The sequence below is a fragment of the Chanodichthys erythropterus genome, chromosome 2, assembly GCF_024489055.1.
Source record: "Chanodichthys erythropterus isolate Z2021 chromosome 2, ASM2448905v1, whole genome shotgun sequence".
Lineage (NCBI taxonomy): Eukaryota > Metazoa > Chordata > Actinopteri > Cypriniformes > Xenocyprididae > Chanodichthys > Chanodichthys erythropterus.
In genome coordinates this window covers 28,434,946-28,451,817 of record NC_090222.1, presented here as the reverse complement: position 1 = coordinate 28,451,817, position 16,872 = coordinate 28,434,946, and the positions used below count along the sequence as shown (strand labels likewise).

At 37.0% G+C, this 16,872-nt stretch overlaps 2 protein-coding genes across 2 annotated transcripts; one reads left to right on the top strand and one right to left on the bottom strand.

The window, feature by feature from the left end:
• Positions 1-24: 24 nt before the first annotated feature.
• On the bottom strand, positions 25-3,492 carry rbm12ba (RNA binding motif protein 12Ba). The gene is made up of 2 exons (XM_067408142.1): positions 3,373-3,492; positions 25-3,164 (listed from the first exon to the last, which is right to left on the bottom strand). The coding sequence occupies exon 2, from the start codon at positions 3,132-3,134 to the stop codon at positions 1,569-1,571; it is 1,566 nt and encodes a 521-aa protein (XP_067264243.1). The 5' UTR covers positions 3,135-3,164; positions 3,373-3,492; the 3' UTR covers positions 25-1,568.
• A 103-nt stretch (positions 3,493-3,595) lies between these two features.
• Positions 3,596-16,754, top strand: tmem67 (transmembrane protein 67). The gene is made up of 28 exons (XM_067394966.1): positions 3,596-3,788; positions 4,106-4,194; positions 4,305-4,395; positions 4,473-4,572; positions 4,670-4,739; positions 6,058-6,129; positions 6,219-6,281; positions 6,645-6,799; positions 7,218-7,326; positions 7,406-7,492; positions 8,770-8,835; positions 9,055-9,211; positions 9,298-9,421; positions 10,153-10,258; positions 10,623-10,679; positions 11,158-11,256; positions 11,334-11,432; positions 13,800-13,886; positions 14,006-14,105; positions 14,250-14,389; positions 14,525-14,665; positions 14,762-14,842; positions 14,960-15,076; positions 15,150-15,266; positions 15,889-15,993; positions 16,078-16,180; positions 16,274-16,416; positions 16,507-16,754. Exons 1-28 carry the CDS (start codon positions 3,596-3,598, stop codon positions 16,585-16,587), a joined length of 2,952 nt encoding a protein of 983 aa, XP_067251067.1. The 3' UTR covers positions 16,588-16,754.
• The last annotated feature ends 118 nt before the right edge of the window (positions 16,755-16,872 follow it).

Genomic DNA, 16,872 nt, shown 5'->3' with positions numbered 1-16,872 from the left:
TTGATCAGGTTGTCCCATAGTCTGATTAAAGCATCTTGTAGACTTGAAATTAAGCTCTTATCCCCCTTGTTGAATCACCGGACTGAACACCAGTTTTTGTTTTTTTGCCAAGAGATAGTCAAAAAATGAAAGACAATTTACTGGAGCGATGTCTTCGTGCCCAGCTTTCTCAGTCTGTACACAAAGTTTGGGCATTTATACAAGTGGTACTCACTGCAGAGTCTATGGTGGCCAGCTCCTCTCTAGGTATCCAGTGGGATGGAGTGATAGTTGTGGGTAGGGTTAAGGTGTGGTTGTACATTCGCTCCTCCTCGCTGGACGTCCAGCGGCGTAACGTAAGCGCCACCCATTTGCTCTGCAGTGAGCACCTTCTCCATTTATATGCTGACCAAAGGAACTTGCAGTATAAAATATATAGAGAAATATATAGTCAACATTTTCCATAGCCTCTCATGGGAGAACATATGCTACATGGCATGTACATTCCTCTGTGTTTAAAATAACTTGTCTCCATGTGTCTGACAAGTGATCCTCACATTTTCATGCAATTCAAACTTCACAAAATACATAATACAAACACACATCTCCATCTCCATAATACAATTCACATCTCCATCAGTTTTAGCACCTGCATGATCTTATACATCAATGTTCTTCAGTAGAATTCAAGATATGGTATTGAACGTATGAAGCTGCATCATCGTACCATTAATTCAGTGTTTCATCTCAGCCTTGAGTGATCTCCATATGCTTTATTCATTTTCAGGCATATAAAAGAAGGCATATTTATTATGTTGCAGTTGATCATACTGGTTTCATAAACAGTCCTTGATGTGCATTTTCGGAATGCAAACTAATGATTTATGTATAATTTAGAGACTGAAAAATGATCACTGAAATTGCACGTGACAAATTTAATTGTAATATAACATCAAATGAAAAACAAACGTATCAAGTCACGAAGACATCAGAAACAACTTTGTCTTTGTTTTGGAATGTATATAGAAATGCCAAATCAAAATACTGGCTACCATACAGGCATGGCCAGAATACATTCTGAATATCTTTATTCATCATTATCATTAATTCTGATCAACTTAAAATATATACAGTCTAAGTGAATAACTCAAAAGTTAAATTTTAATATGCAAGAGAAGATCTCTGATATTTTTAATTGAAGCCAGTAAGCTGTGTGTTCAGCAGCAACAATTGATGGAAAAAAGCAACAAGTGCAAGAGTTTTAAATGTGCAAGTATACAGACATTATTTATTCACTTGGAGTAGTCCTTAATAGTTTGGCAACCATTATATGAAAAATAATGGGGTCTTTTTTTTTAGTAAATGCTCCTTCCATGTGGTACTCAAAATCTTAACTGGGCATCTTCAATTGTTGTCCCCATAATACTGCTTGAGCACACTGCTTGCCAAATGTCTTTATGCATAGATTACAGCATGTGGCATAAGAAAGCTTGTTCTAAATCTTTAAATGAATTAATTGTCCATTTACATGGATTTTACACCACTGCTGATGTCTGAAGTTGCTGAAAACATCTCACATCTCCAGTTGTTCAACATGTGCCAAGTATCTTTTCCATCTGTTGACGTGTGATGCAAGTGAGAAGAATTTTTGCTCCCATAAAATGCTTGCCATGAAGACTCTGGGCTTGTCTGGCGATTTCCTCACATCCAAACTGCACGATGGCTTCCCCAACGCCATTGCCCTGGCTGTCCACAAGCAGTATGACTGAATTTTCACATATGTTAAAGCGCATGAAAAAATCCCTCACCTCTTGTTTCCTGATATCTGCTGGAAAATTGCGTGCATATATACACGACATGGCTAAATGTGTCTTTCCATAAGGCGGTGGCCTCCAGGCTTTAGTACATCTGTTTCTGCTGAGTATAGCAAAAATTTCGTCTTTAGTAATGGATGACACTTCAATGGTTTTTAAGCCAACAGCAGTGCCATTCATCTTCAGAGCTGAGGCGTAGTCTTCTTCATGCTCAAAGGTAATAAACGCAGTGCTTGTCCTCTCTCCCCATTTGTTTAATAAATGTTTAATTCTATGGTTTGGGATTGCACGGCAGCCGAAAATCTCCTTGATCTCCGTCTTGGTTATATTCCTTGAAAGATTATTGACAATAACAGAATGTTCAGTTTGAGGGGATGTAAAGTTTCGGCAGAATTTTTTAGGAGATCCTGGTGATGGCTGTTCTTCTGCACTTCTTTTGGTTAAGAAACTTCTAATTGCATTTCTATCTGTGTTGACCTCCTTTTGCTCTGAGAAAGTGTGAGGTTTGATGTTTCGCATGCAATCTTTGGACTGCTCCACGGCATCTGTCCACATCTTCTCATGGGCAAGCCTGACCTCAACATTGAATTCTTTGAATTTTCTGTGGCTGTATTTCAGCCCTTCTTCAGCATCTGCAAAACTTGCCAGCTTTGCCAGACAGCACCAGCCCAGTTGCAGTCGAACTTTCGTAATGACCTCCAACACTGAGAGTCCCCGTAGGAAGTGGTAAATCTCTTGTTTGGCCACAGATTCAGGAAATCCATAGAGCCGAAGGTAGCCTGGCTTACAGGTATTGAGATTTTCTCCTTTACTTTTCTGCTCTTTAGATGCCAAGTCATAAGTAACACTATGCTGAGCATCTGTATTAATTTGGTTGTCAGTTGAGGAATGGTTGTGTATTTTTGGAACGTTTTGGTTGATATCTTCAGGCGTTTGGTGGGTTTGACTTTGGCGATTCACTATGTTGTCTGAATGCGGTCCGTGAATGGCAGCCATTAGACTAAGCAAAAGAGCTGCATTGGTGTCAGGTGGCGATGATGGCACTATTTTAGTCTCTACTGTGGACTTTGGTTTCCTTAATCTCAACTCCATTTTCCTCTTTAACTCAGCCAGACTGCTGATATGTAATGAAATAGATGAGCCTCGGAGTTGTTTTCCAGAGTAGCGCATGGCTATTTGGCCTTCTCGCTCTGTATTAAAAATAATGAAAGCTTCACCCATCTCACCACCAATGATATGAACACCACCCTCAGGTATGTGCAAGCCATGGAAAAATCTGCGAATATCTTCAGATCCTGCCTCTGTGTTTAAACCTTGTAAACGCAGAACCACTATTGTCATGATCAAATTCTTCTTACAAACCACTGAGATCTGTTTAAAAAAAGGTAAAAAGCACATTTTAGATAAGTTGTTCAAATATTTCAGCAGCAACAACAAAAAAAATCCACAAATCATGAGCAAACTACTGTTTTCTCCTTTTTCTTCAAAACTTCCAAAGAGTACCAAAAAAAAATTCACATCAGAAAATCCACTTCCAGCAAAACAATCGAAACGAATGTGTTCTCAGACCCTTACTCACCTTTTTTTCTCTAAAACATATACTTCAATCTAGATTGTTCTCTGCACAAGATTTTATGTCAGAGGAAACACGCGGTAACATGCAAACAGCACAGCTCGCGCGTCCGGCGGGAAATGCTCAACTTCCTCCAGAAGAGACTTTTAAGAGGTGCGCGGTAGCGCGCACGCAACACGTTTTCTGAGCGTAAACAGGAACAGGGACGTCATTGAGCGTCATCTGCACCATGGCGACGGGGACGCTGAGAGCTTTCGCGTGCAGTTTCTCGATCATATTCATATTAAAATTAAACGCTTTTTCTTGCCAGCAGTTCTCTATATCTCTTCAGCAGCCTTTGGATTGTGGTACGGAAAGTTATTTTGATATTTCGAGCTTGTCTTGTGCGAAATGTGGGCCGAGTCAAGTCAACAGCAAATCAGGTACGCTACGTAGAACGCGCGCACAGATTAGTTTGCTTTGTTTTGACCAGCCTAACCTGTAGATGAAGTTTTACACTAGACAGCAGTCATTTACTGATATATCCTAATATCTGTTGTTGATTTAACCTAGATTCATTCGAGTAAGCATCTTGTCAGTGAATCAAAAACGTTTTGCAAATGCAGCTGCACATAACACCACAATAAACAAATAAATGCTTAAAACTAAAAGTTTATTTGTCATTATTAAACATTAAACTTTTTATAACATACTGAATTGTAAACCAGCTTGTACGTTTATATGTATTTCTGCTATACAGGACTGACATGTGAGTGTCAGACTGGTTTCAGGGTGCTGGTCAGTAATGGGGCATCCATCACGTGCCAGCAGTGTCCTGATGCCAATCAGGTACTGTATTGAATTTGTATTACTAATTTGAGATCTCATATGTTGTTACTATAATAATAAAATTAAAAATGCTACTACTTTTATACAATAATATGAACTCTCTTTCACAGGGGGTTACTCAGGACGGGTATGGATGTATCCGGTGTCCTGGAAGTGTAGGGGTGAATGGCAAATGCCAGTGTCCTGAGGGAAGCGTGCTGGGTAGGTAAACATGTCCGAGTTTTATGTAAAAGGTGCAACATTTTTGTAATTTTATGAAATCTAATTGTATTTGTCAGTGGAGAGAGATGTGAATGGGAATCCGTTAAATGAAGCTCGATGTGAAGCATGTAATGCTACAGAGCCTGCTTTTTCTGCCCCAGATGTGACAGGCAAAAGGTAATACAGCCGTTCCTATCAATGACACTGGGTTTTCAAGTTGATTTTCATGTTGCATAAAAAAAATGGTTCATTTTGTTCGGACGTGTATGCTTAGGTGTGTGAGATGCGAGGACTCATTCATCAACTCATCTCAGTCGTGTGTTTGCGGGACATCAAACGTACTGGTGAGAATTTGCTGCATTTGTTTACATTTATGTATGTGTTTATGTGATGCATTTAGAGCAGTGTTCCCAACTTAGCAATTTTGTTGCTAGATTTAGCAACTTTTCAGACTACACTAGCAACTTTTTTTCCAAAAAGCACCTAGCAACAAATTTAGCAATTTTTAACATTTATTTGGCAACTTTTAGTAACTTTTGGAAAGTGACTCTAATCAAAATGGCACACGTACAAGCTAGCTTAATAGACTGAGCGGTTGATTTATAATTCCTTAAAGGTGCTAAAGAGGATGTTTTGTTTTATACATTTTTGCAATATTACTTGAAACTGTCTTTACTAACTGATAAAAGACTATTTATTAGGTGCACTGAAAGGAATAATATTAATATACATCATCTGTGCACGAGGTTAAAAAACATCAGCCAATCGTTTACGTGATGATTGGCCTTCTGGCTTGTCAATCACTGCCGTGACGTTCCTTGTGAGAGATGTGCGCGGATTGGCCCTCTGGCTTGTCAATCACTGCCACGACGTTCCTTGTGAGAGACGTGCGCGGCTGCGCACTCCAGTAACTTTCCACACTCTACAGGCGCCGCATGCAATGTTTTTGTCAGGAGACGGGAGTAACAACTGCAGATTATGAGTTACCTGCGGTGAGTCCGACATAATGAATCCACGAACACGACACAGCGGATGCCGGTGGTAAACAATTCCAATAATCGTGCGCGAGTTTTGGGAGGCGTTCCCTTGAACTGAGCTGTGAAGGAGGGGGGTTGTTCTTAAGCATGCGCTCATTTCAAAAACTCAGTAACAGTCTTTGGTTTCTCAGTCGACGAAAAGATCCTCTTTAGCACCTTTAAGATCGTTGTGGAAAATAGCTGTAAAAACCGGAAGACAAAAGACAACGAGCGGGGGTGGGGCTACACAAAGAGGCACAATCATTTAGGTAGCATATTAACTACCACAGGGCTTTAATTGTTCAGTTCATGTGTAGTTTCACTGGTTAAAAGGAAAATAGCCTACATAAAATAATAATTGTTCAAAAGTGTTTCAATCTGGTCATGAAAAAATGTTGTTTGTATTCATTTTAAAAATGCTGTGTGTGTGTATTTATTTTACAAACAAATCTAAATTAGCATTTCAAATATCTATGTAGTTTTGCGTTGCGATTACGTAATGACGTCATGGCGCAATTACGTCAAAATGTCATTTAGCAACTTTTAGCAACAAAACGATCTGCCTTTAGCAACTTACCCTGAAAATTAGTTGGCAACACTGATTTAGAGTGATGAGAAAGATATGCTTTCATCATACTGTTTACAGGCAGGAGGGATGTGCTTCCCTTTAAACAGTCTGCCAACCTCAGTTGCCTCAAGTGTCATCTTTGGCCAACTGGTAAGAGTCCAAAGTTAACATTATGAAATGTGTTTGTGTACTGTTGTTCATTGTACACATAAAATGTAATTCATGTTTGTGTTACACAGACCCTCTCTCTCCAATCAGCATGGTTTTCAAGCTTCATGTATTCTTCAGCAGCTGCCTGTTTAGTAAGTTTTACACACACATGGACCAGGCCTCGTCCCTTTTTTTTTTTTTTTTTGCATATGCCTTGGGTGGGAATTATTTAAATGAGGAATATGGTGACGTAAACGTTCCCATAAGAAAACTCAAGACTACAATCGAGGCTTTTCAGAGAGTTCAGAAACCGTGCTTACTGATATAGAGAATGACTCCCTTTGGTTTGGACTTTGTGCTTTGTAATTTTGCAGAATTTTTTCATGGTCAAACAGCAACATTACACACTAAAGACAGCTGAAAATGTAAAAAAAAAAAGCATTAATAGGACCTCTTTAAATGTTTAAATGCCTTACTTCTGAACATATATAAGTTTTGTTCATTTTGTTCTGTAGTTGTTCTCTAACCGGACAGCATGTCAATCTCTGGGCAACATGTGTGTGATGAACATGCACTCCTCCAGCACCATCAACAATGATGCCTGTGGCCTCTACAACACAATCTACAGAGCAACAGCTGCTCAGGGCAGCAGCCAGGACATCTCTTACTGGTAATACAGTCATATATATATATATATATATATATATATATAATATTATGTATTATTATTTATTTATTTATTTATTTTCACTTTTGGACAATTTTAAGTTATTTAATTAGCTCAGAGCAGAAGTCTTTTTGAACCTCTGACTATTTGAAATAACCAAACTGGCAACAAAATGTTTTAGGTTTTATCAATTTTCTTAAAGAGGTTTTGATGGAATTTTCCAAAGACCAGTGCTGCTTGACATGTGATGTGAGAAGACCTGAACTGATCTGATATCACATCAGTTACATATTACAGCTACTTACATCATGATACTGTTAAGAAGTAGCGCTCTCTGTCTGTATTTAAATTCACATCAAATGGGCAGAAGAACCCAGTGTACTTGTATTTGTGATCATCATTGACAATGTTGTGACTGTAGGAGGAAAAACCTGCCTTGGCTATACTATGGAGAACAGCTTGGGTTGGCATCACGAGTTCTACAGAATGAACCACTTCCTGTTGGATTCAGCTTTAAAGGGGCACAAAAGGTAAACAGCGTGGACATCTGAATATGGTAAACTTAAACAAACATGTTGTCATTTTCACAAACTGTCTTCCCACTTTCAGAACACTAACATCGAGCTGCGGGCTGCTGTTTACTCAGTGCGTGGGGAGTTTATAAGATGGGAGAACGTCGGTGGAGGAAACCTGCAGGTAGGCAGGCTTGACCAATTTCTGGGGTCGGGTTTATGAAACATTTTTAAGAATAAAATTATTCTTAATTTCTATTTTTTGGTTCATTTTTTACCTTAAGAAGCTAGAAGGCCTTAGAACATGGTGTGATGTTTGCTTAAGTGATAATGTTTAACATAGTGTTTAACATAGATGTTAGAAATAGAAAGAGCAAGATATGGTATGGGAACATGCAAGATGTATGTTAAAGCATGTTTGTGCTGACGATGTGTGGAAAGTTACAGCTGCTAAGAGATGTAACCTTGGAGGAGAGATAGAAAGGTGGAGGAATCCCTTCCTCCTTTGTCTTACACTCTGCAGCTACTTGTGTCTCTGTATGACTGTCTGACCTTTCTTGCAAGAAATAAAACTTTCGAAAGAGTGCCTAAGTTTTTCAAAAATTGCACTAGATTTACAATTGAAATGGAAATTGCAAAAGTATTTCCTATTGTTAAATGGCTTATAATATATAAATATATATAAATATATATATATATATATATATATATATATATATATATATATATATATATATATATATATATATATATATATATATATATATATATATATATATATATATATATATATATATATATATATATATATATATATTGTTTATATATATATATATATATAAACAATATATATATATATATATATATATATATATATATATATATATTGTTTATATATATATATATATATATATATATATATATATATATATTGTTTATATATATAATATATATTGTGTATATATATTATATATATTGTTTATATATAATATATATATTGTTTATATATATATATATATATATATTGTTTATATATATATATATATATTGTTTATATATATATATATTGGACAGGACTTGATTTTGTCCATCAGGAATTGATTGGATTGTTGTTGTTTGCTATTGCTATGATCTCATGTGAGTGACAGTTTTTTCCCGCCCTCACATGAGAAAAGAGATGTTGTTGCAAGTGGGATGGGAAGACATTTTGATTAAAGATTTTGATTACTTTTTTTAAAAAAAAAGTAATGTGCATGATAAATCATTTATTATAAATACTGCAATATTCCATGAAAAATAAGGTATTTTGAATTCAAGAAGACTTTAATGTTCTTACTAACTTAGAATTTCCGTTATAAGATTTTTGGGAACTTGACTTCTCTTTGTGAAAGCTTATAACAAAACAACTGGGATTTAAAAAAAAAATGTGAGATACAGATTTGCTTCATTTATCCTCTATAGCTCTGTCCAGACACCCTTACCAGTCAACAGTCTGCCTTCACCTTTGGGACAGCCTACAAGCAGAGTGTGAGTCTCAGTTATCTTCTGTGTCATCCATGGTTGCTTCTCACTTCTCATTTGTGCATCCTCATTTCCTTCCTTGCTTCCTTTTCTTGCATCTCAACTCTACCTCACTTAGTATGTGAGGAAAGTATTTTGAAAGTACATGAAAGTACTGTTTTGTCTTAATGCATGTTTTTATATTCAGCTGAATATGTGGATGTGTTTTTTTTTTTCTTTCCTTAGTGTGTAGTATCTGTGTCAGAGCTTTTGATTGGTTATCCCGAGCCTGTGTTCTATGATGTGTACCTGGTCATTAAGAAGGCACAGGAGGAAGAGCGTCTTCTTGCAGTGCCTCTCCTAAATCTCAACCAGCAGTTTAATGGCCAGTTCACTAATCAGGGTACAACATACAAACACATTTTTTGATCAAACACTATTATATTTGAAGACCTTGCTTTATCATCTTGCTGACTTCTTCTGTGTCAGGATCTAACATGAATAACTGGTACCTGACCCGGAGGCTGATGCTTGTGGACACGTTGAGTGGAAGGGAAAACTCTTTGAGCTCTTCACCCAGAGTCATACGTGTGGCCTCTAACATTAAAATCGGGTGAATACTATGCTCTCCCAAACACATAAACCACACATAAGGGCTTTTCAAACTTGAAATACAGTAATTAATCCTGGGTCATTCTAAACCCCAGGTAAATGGAATCCTGGTTTATCTTGCTTCACATTTCACATTATTCATAATTTACTTGGGTTAACAATTAATCCTGGGTATTAATAAGCTGACGTTTCACACTGTACAATCTTAAACCCTGGGTTAACGTCGCATATTTGCGGTGTCATTGTCACGGATGAATGCAGGACATGATATGTTTACATAAAGCATCACCATATTACACATTGCAGACTGTACTATAATTTTTCTGAATGGACGTTTCAACTAAAAAGATAAGAATGAAAAGGTCTCACTGTTTTACATGTTTCATAACAAACGCTGAATCAATTGTTTATAATATACAACGCACAGTCTTTCAATTACTACACATAAATATAAGGCATGTGATTAGTTGCCGGTTGCTAAGCATGTAGTCGTAACATTCTTCGTTTCACACTGTACATGTTTGCCACCACAATGCTGGGTTAACACCGCAAAAGCAGTGCCGGAGCAGGGTTTCATAGCCCTGGGTAAAAAGTGATGCTAATCCTGCTTCTAAATTACAAGTGTGAAAAAGTCCTTTACCCGGGCTTAAAAGCAGGGTTTAGAAGACGGTCACTTTGGTTTAAGCCCTATAGTGTGAGATCTCACTAAGCTTGATGTCCTGCACTAAACAGGTTTCAACTGGTGCCGAATACACAGAAGGGACAGGTCTACCCCCCTCTGATGACCGTGGCCTACTCAGATATACTCATCACTGACCCCGGCACACAGACTGTTACTGTAAGTCTACATGCCTTTATTTGTAATCCCTTAGGCCAGGGTGTTTTTTAAACTGGGCACCACTGAACTTTTCTGCTAGGGTGTTCGCAGAAAAGAAAAATATAAGAAAATACAATGGTTATACATTTATATAGTAAATAAATAGACTAAATTTGATGTTATTACCATTTTGACATGATTTGACCATCACCATTGTGCTTTCTAAACGCAGGTCTGAAATCATGCAATTAATTACTAATTATTATGTCATGTTCGCAGACAAGATACAAAATACAGTGTAAACCTAATAAAAAAAATATATATATTTTACAAGTGTTTATATGACTGGCCATAAAGGTTAATTTCTGTTTTTATATATGTACAGGTGTCGTTTTCTCTTGAGTATACAATGGACCAGGAAGAAGCTCGGATTAAAACTGATGTGAGTATGAACAGGCGCTGAGAATCAGTCATTCTAGTGTATGTTGTGTCGTGGAAAATAAATCTTTAATTAATGTGAGGCTGAAATGGAAAAACAAACAGTGTCTTTATAAGCTTTTATTCTTGCAAAAAGGTAATCTGACATACAGAAGTGAGAAAACCAAGAGGGAAGCCACACTCAAACATTTATAGACCTCACATACCCTTCATTTTATGTGTGAGAGTCCTCCTTATATGGTATTCAGTTATCTGCAGCTGTGGCACCTTGAGCCCAAACAATGCTACAGAGAGATTGTTCAAGGCTAAACAGACACCAAATATGTGTATCACAAATAACTAGAGGGGAGGGTGTAACTACATATTTAATCTCATCCTACCATTTCCTTTATGTTTGACCAAAACGTCTTATATTGCTTACTATGTAAAAAATTTCTATCACAATTGTAATGCTGTTTATTTATACGTGGATTCTAATCCAGATTGCTCTTGGTGTGCTGGGAGGGGTGGCTGTTGTCCACTCTTTATTAAAAACAGCAAGCTGGAAAAGAAGAATTGCATCTCCTCTCATTGACCTACAGGTAAGGGCTTGCATTCAGACATGATTTTAAACACAATGCAAAACATATATTCATAATAATGTCCATTTCTATTTCAGACCATTATGAAGTTTCTGGTGTTCTATGCTGGTGACCTAGCAAATGTTTTCTTCATCATCACTGTTGGAACAGGCCTTTACTGGCTCATTTTTTTTAAGGTTTGCATTTGTCATGTCTGTGGGTTGGGATTTCTAGTCTATTATGAATATGATTAAGCCTTACATGAATCTTTTTTTCTTTTTTCATTCTATTTCTGTCCCTCTCAATATTTTCCAGACAGTGGAGGCAAGTCTGTCACTTTTTCTGTTGTTAACGTAGTCTCATCCACTTCTCAAATATCAGTTTAGTGTCTTTGTTTCTGTGGTTTTCTTCCACTGTCCTGTCAAATGAGATTTTTTTTCTAGGATGTGCTGTTTACATACCCATTATTTTTTTGATGGAGCTCTTGGTCTACAGGCCTGTTCACATCAAGACAGTTGTGCAATTTTGTATTTCCGACACCCAATTGTCATGTACAAGGAAGTCAAACAGTATTTACATGTTTTCAAACAGCCATTCAGAAATATGTATTCACTGTAGTCTATTCATTATTAGCGCTTAGCAAACTACTCTGTTTGTGAGCACACCAATCATAGTTTTATGTAACTGCAGTGTCTCTGGGCATGTGACCTGTTGTATTTATATTCCCCCTAAATAACTAAGTACTCCAACACACATCTTCACAATCCGTCCAAATCAAAAGATTTGTCCTTACCTTCAGATTGAGAGCGCTGTCCGTTGGTTAGAAATTTCAAGTGGGAGTCCGTGCCAAGCTTAAGTTCTGCTCCAGATGCTCTTGGGAACTAATGGAATTAACATTCAGGTTCAGATAATAAAATATTTTACGAAAAAAAAAAAAAAAATTAAGATGAGACTTGTTTACAGAGGAGTACACATATGATGGCTTGGTTTTAATAAAGTTCCGAATAAAATAAAATCAACATATCAAGCGAAAAGTCTTCAGCACAAGGTTCAGCATTGTTCCGTTAGAAGCTTCACAATTTATAGATTGCATGGGTTACAGAGTTTTCCCTTAGCACAGAATTTCCTTATGTGGACATAGAAGTCAAGCTTAACACCACCAGATTCCTGTTACCCTTTAGATAAATGCATCTTTGTCCATTTCTTTCCGTTGTTCTGCAGCAAGTTTTTGTTCCAAAGCGTAAAATGCATACAAAGCAAGAGATACACGAATTTTGCTCTACTTCTACATCTGATTTTACTGACTACAACAAGAGACACCTGTTGCCCCCACGCCTCGTTTCAGGATGTCTGTTGTTCCTATACTTATTTTTACTTACAGACAGCAATGAGGCTCCTCTGTGGTCAGAGTGTCAAACTGTCAAAGTTTCCAACTCAAACTCAAACCAATTTTGTTCAATCATTTCTTTTACAATTTTCATTAATCTAGTTTAATTAATCACATCATCTCTCTTCCTTTAGAGATGATCCTCTCCTGGTTGGGCTTCATCCTTTCTCCTTCTCTTCTTTTTGGAGGCTTTCTTTGAGGCTTTGTCCTGTTCCTTTTGCAGACCTTGCACAATCAAATCACTCATGTCAATTTTGAGTTCACCTGGTTCGTTTGTCAGGAGTCCCGTTAATAGGGATATGTCAGGAGAGTGCACTTCATTTATGGGATCTCCTGATACAACAGACCAAAAGCATTAATTTTATTGGTTGGCCAGTAAGTTGAAAACCCAATACTTGCATTTAAAATCTGGCATTGTCTTTCAAAAAAAATCCTGTCGTCATCCTTTGTGCAATGAATCTTGGGATTCCTTGTATCCTTTGTGGCCCGGGAAACAAAGGACTCATTTTGAGGCCACATTTGAAGGAGCCTTCGAAATGGGACAGTCTTTGCCACTTCATTCGGTCTTGCAGCCTCTGAATAGGAACACAGTTTGTAAAGCCACATTCATACTAGACTTTGAGCATGCGTTATATATTTGTACTGACATTGCAACTGTCGTAATATGACGTCACACTGTACTTTTTTTTCTTTTCTAAATATGTAATACATCCAAAATGTAAAAAAAAATAGACAATCTACTCCACTTTGCTGGAACACTGCAATCCTGCAGATTTAAAGTTTGCATTCTTTTAATTCAACTAAGAGGTCACACCATGATGTATCAAACTTGAAATGGTCTGACGTCTTGACATGATACAAATTCACAGAGTTCAAACTTTGGACCTTAGCAAAAATTCACATGAGCTTGCATTTCCTAAACTCCCACATTGGCATGCATGATATGAATGGAAGTCATTGGAACAAAAAGTATAGTTTGACAAACGCTTAAAAAAAATCTGTCGCTTTTATGGCATGTGAATGTTCGTGTTGGTCTGAACAAATGCATTAACAGCCGTACATTCAAATTAAAATGTTTTTTGTACCGAATTTTTGCAACACACTTTGTCTTGGTGTGAACAGGCCTTAAGATATAAATCAAGACATATAAAAACAAGGCTTTTTTGTATATCTCCAGGCCCAGCAATTTGTGTCCGTGTTGCTGCCATTACCAGTTCAGGAGGAGCGTTTTGTTGTTTATGTTGGTTGTGCCTTTGCATTGAAGGTGAGAACAACTAAGTACATCATATTATACATTACGGTTTGCATAATTTAAGTAACACATTGTCTTTTCTCTCCTTTCCCTTTCTTCCCAACTTAACCCAACTCAAATTTTTGTTACAGGCTGTACAATTTCTTCATAAGCTCTTTGTTCAGCTATCTGTAGATATTTTCTTCATAGATTGGGAAAGACCTCGTGGTAAATCCAGTAAACATGTGGAGGGTAATTACATTGTCCCTCTAATGTGTTTTTCAAATACATGTTCCATTATTCCTATACAAACTCTACTCTTTAAATTTTTTTTTTTTTTTTTTTTTACATTTTTATTAATAAATATTTTATATTTATGTGTTGTAATGTGCCCAGGGTCTGGAGAAGCAAAAAGTCAAGCATCCCCTGTTAGTATCTGGAGAACATATTTTGTGGCCAATGAGTGGAATGAGATTCAGACCATTCGTAAGATCAACCCCACTTGTCAAGTCATGGCTGTGCTCTTTTTTCTGGAGGTCAGTCCAACAGCACACAACATCTCTGTTCCAAAACATCTACAGTTTGCCTAATAATCTTATTCTCAAACCGGCCACTGAGATAACGCAACTTTTAAGGATTGTGTTAACAAATAATGAATATTGTGCTTGCAGGTGGTGGGCTTCTCAAATTTGGCTTTAAGAGACCCCTTGTCCAACCTGCGTCGGTCTCCTGAGGCATACACACCTCCATACAGCCTCATACTCCGCTATGGTGTGGCTTCTGCTATGTGGCTCTGCATTGGATTGATACAGGTAAAAAACATATATACTCAAAGACAAGCAGTCTGTATCTTTGTGTCACCTGTGCTATTTCACAAATTCCTTTTATTTTGTATCATATTACTTTAGATGATATTCTTCACAGTATTCCATGAACGCTTTGTTGAAGACAAGATTCGCCAGTTTGTAGATCTTTGTTCGATCAGCAATGTAAGTATTAAAAATCTTCTTGAGCAGATTATAGTTGTTAATTCATAGCCAATAAATGTACAATTTTAGACCATATCATTCATATGCTTTTTGAATGTATGTATATGTGTCTGTTAGATCTCAGTGCTGCTGCTGTCTCATCGATGTTTTGGCTACTACATCCATGGACGTTCTGTTCATGGTCATGCTGACACTAACATGGATGAAATGAATACAAACTTGAAGAGGGAGGCGGTAAGATGGATTTTGAGTCTTACATTTTAAATAGAAGTTTGAATGGAAGACTCATTTTATTTTTGTGTTTTAGGAGAATCTCTGTGGCCAAAGGGGACTTTTGCCAAACTCAGACACTCAGACATTTCAGATTTCAATAACCAACCGTCTGCGAACGCAATATGACCGGATAATTGAGCCAATCAACAGGGTATAATCACAATTGCACACATTGCACGCAATTACATTCTCTTGTGTGTGTGTGTGTGTATATATGTATATTTAGACACTTGTGAAAAAATGCTCTAAAGTGAGGATGCTTTCAAAAATACTGTCATAAATAGGTTTTATTTATCAGTTAACTTCTGTTTACTAAATCAAATCAATATTTGTTGTGACCACCCTTTGCATTTAAAACAGCTTTTGTCCAGGTACACTTGCGCATCGTTGTTCAGGTAGCTTTGCAGGTCGGTTTCTGCAAGCATATTGGAGACACGGCCACAGTTCTTTTGGGTTTAGTTTGTCTCAGTTTCATCCATTTCATCTGTTTTCATCTTATATTTACTTACACATTATTATTTATTCATCATTTTTACTTTTGAAAACATTACATTTACATGTATGCATTGGGCAGACACTTTTATCCAAAGCGAATTACATTGCATTGAAAGTATACATACTACAGTTTGAGCTACCGGAATAAACCTCCCATGAGATTTTTATCAGATTTTTAACTCGCTTCTGAAAACAATTTTGTCCCTGAAGTATACTAAGTACACTCACACACAAACCTCTCTCAGTAAGGGTGGCCAACAATGTCTCTACCCCTACAGAGGAATGGTCCCTCAAGATTGGTGGATGCTTCAGCCAATCCATGTGAGCAGAGCACAAAAGCGTATCATACAATGAACCGATTCCTGGGTTCTGTCATCGATCATGTGAGGATTGCATTTTTTGATGCTTGTGATTTCCCTGTAGTATATTGTTGTTTGTTGGTGTTTTGATGAATGCTGTATTCTCAGGCACATCGTGAGATGGATTACATCGTGAAAGATAAGCTGCTATTTGAGAGACTCATTGGTATGGAGTTTATAGAGCCACTGGATAAAAGCATCTTTTATAATGGTAAAAACACTGTGATGATCATACTATGCACGCATAAAAAAATTCCAGCCATTAATTTCCTGAGTGAATATCTTTGTGTTTATCTTCCTTCAGATGATTCTCACTCATTCGCTGATGTAATCTTTTATGGTAATGAGGCTGTGCTGTTGATCTTTGACACACTGTTTTTCTGTGTGGTGGATCTGGGAAGTCAGAACTTCATTCTGGCAGCTGTGTTAACATACGTCCAGCAACTGGTTAGTATATGTGGATATGTTAATTGGCTGGTTTCATTTGATTGTCTTGTGATAATGATTAAAGTGAAGCTTTAATATTCTCTCCATTAGGTCTTCAGATTAATCAGAAATGGAATGGGCCGCAGGAACCTAGCCAGCAAAACTCTGGTTGACAAAAGATTTCTTATCTAGTTTCTCTGCTTTTTCTATCTCCTTTCTGTTGTTCTAATGGTGTTTGTGTTTTACGCCATGGCAGCCTTCAGGTTTTTTCTACAGACTTTTGTTTTTTGTATAAAAGTATTATTTGTGCCAAGAAATTTTGGCTTTTGATGTATAAATGTTTTTATATTGAAATATTTTTGATCCATTAAATCATTACTTGGTTTTACATATGGTGACCTTCCTGAATAAATCTGTTTAAGTTTTTGTAGGAGGTTAGCACATTGTCTGAAGTTCTTCAGAGTACACACATATGTA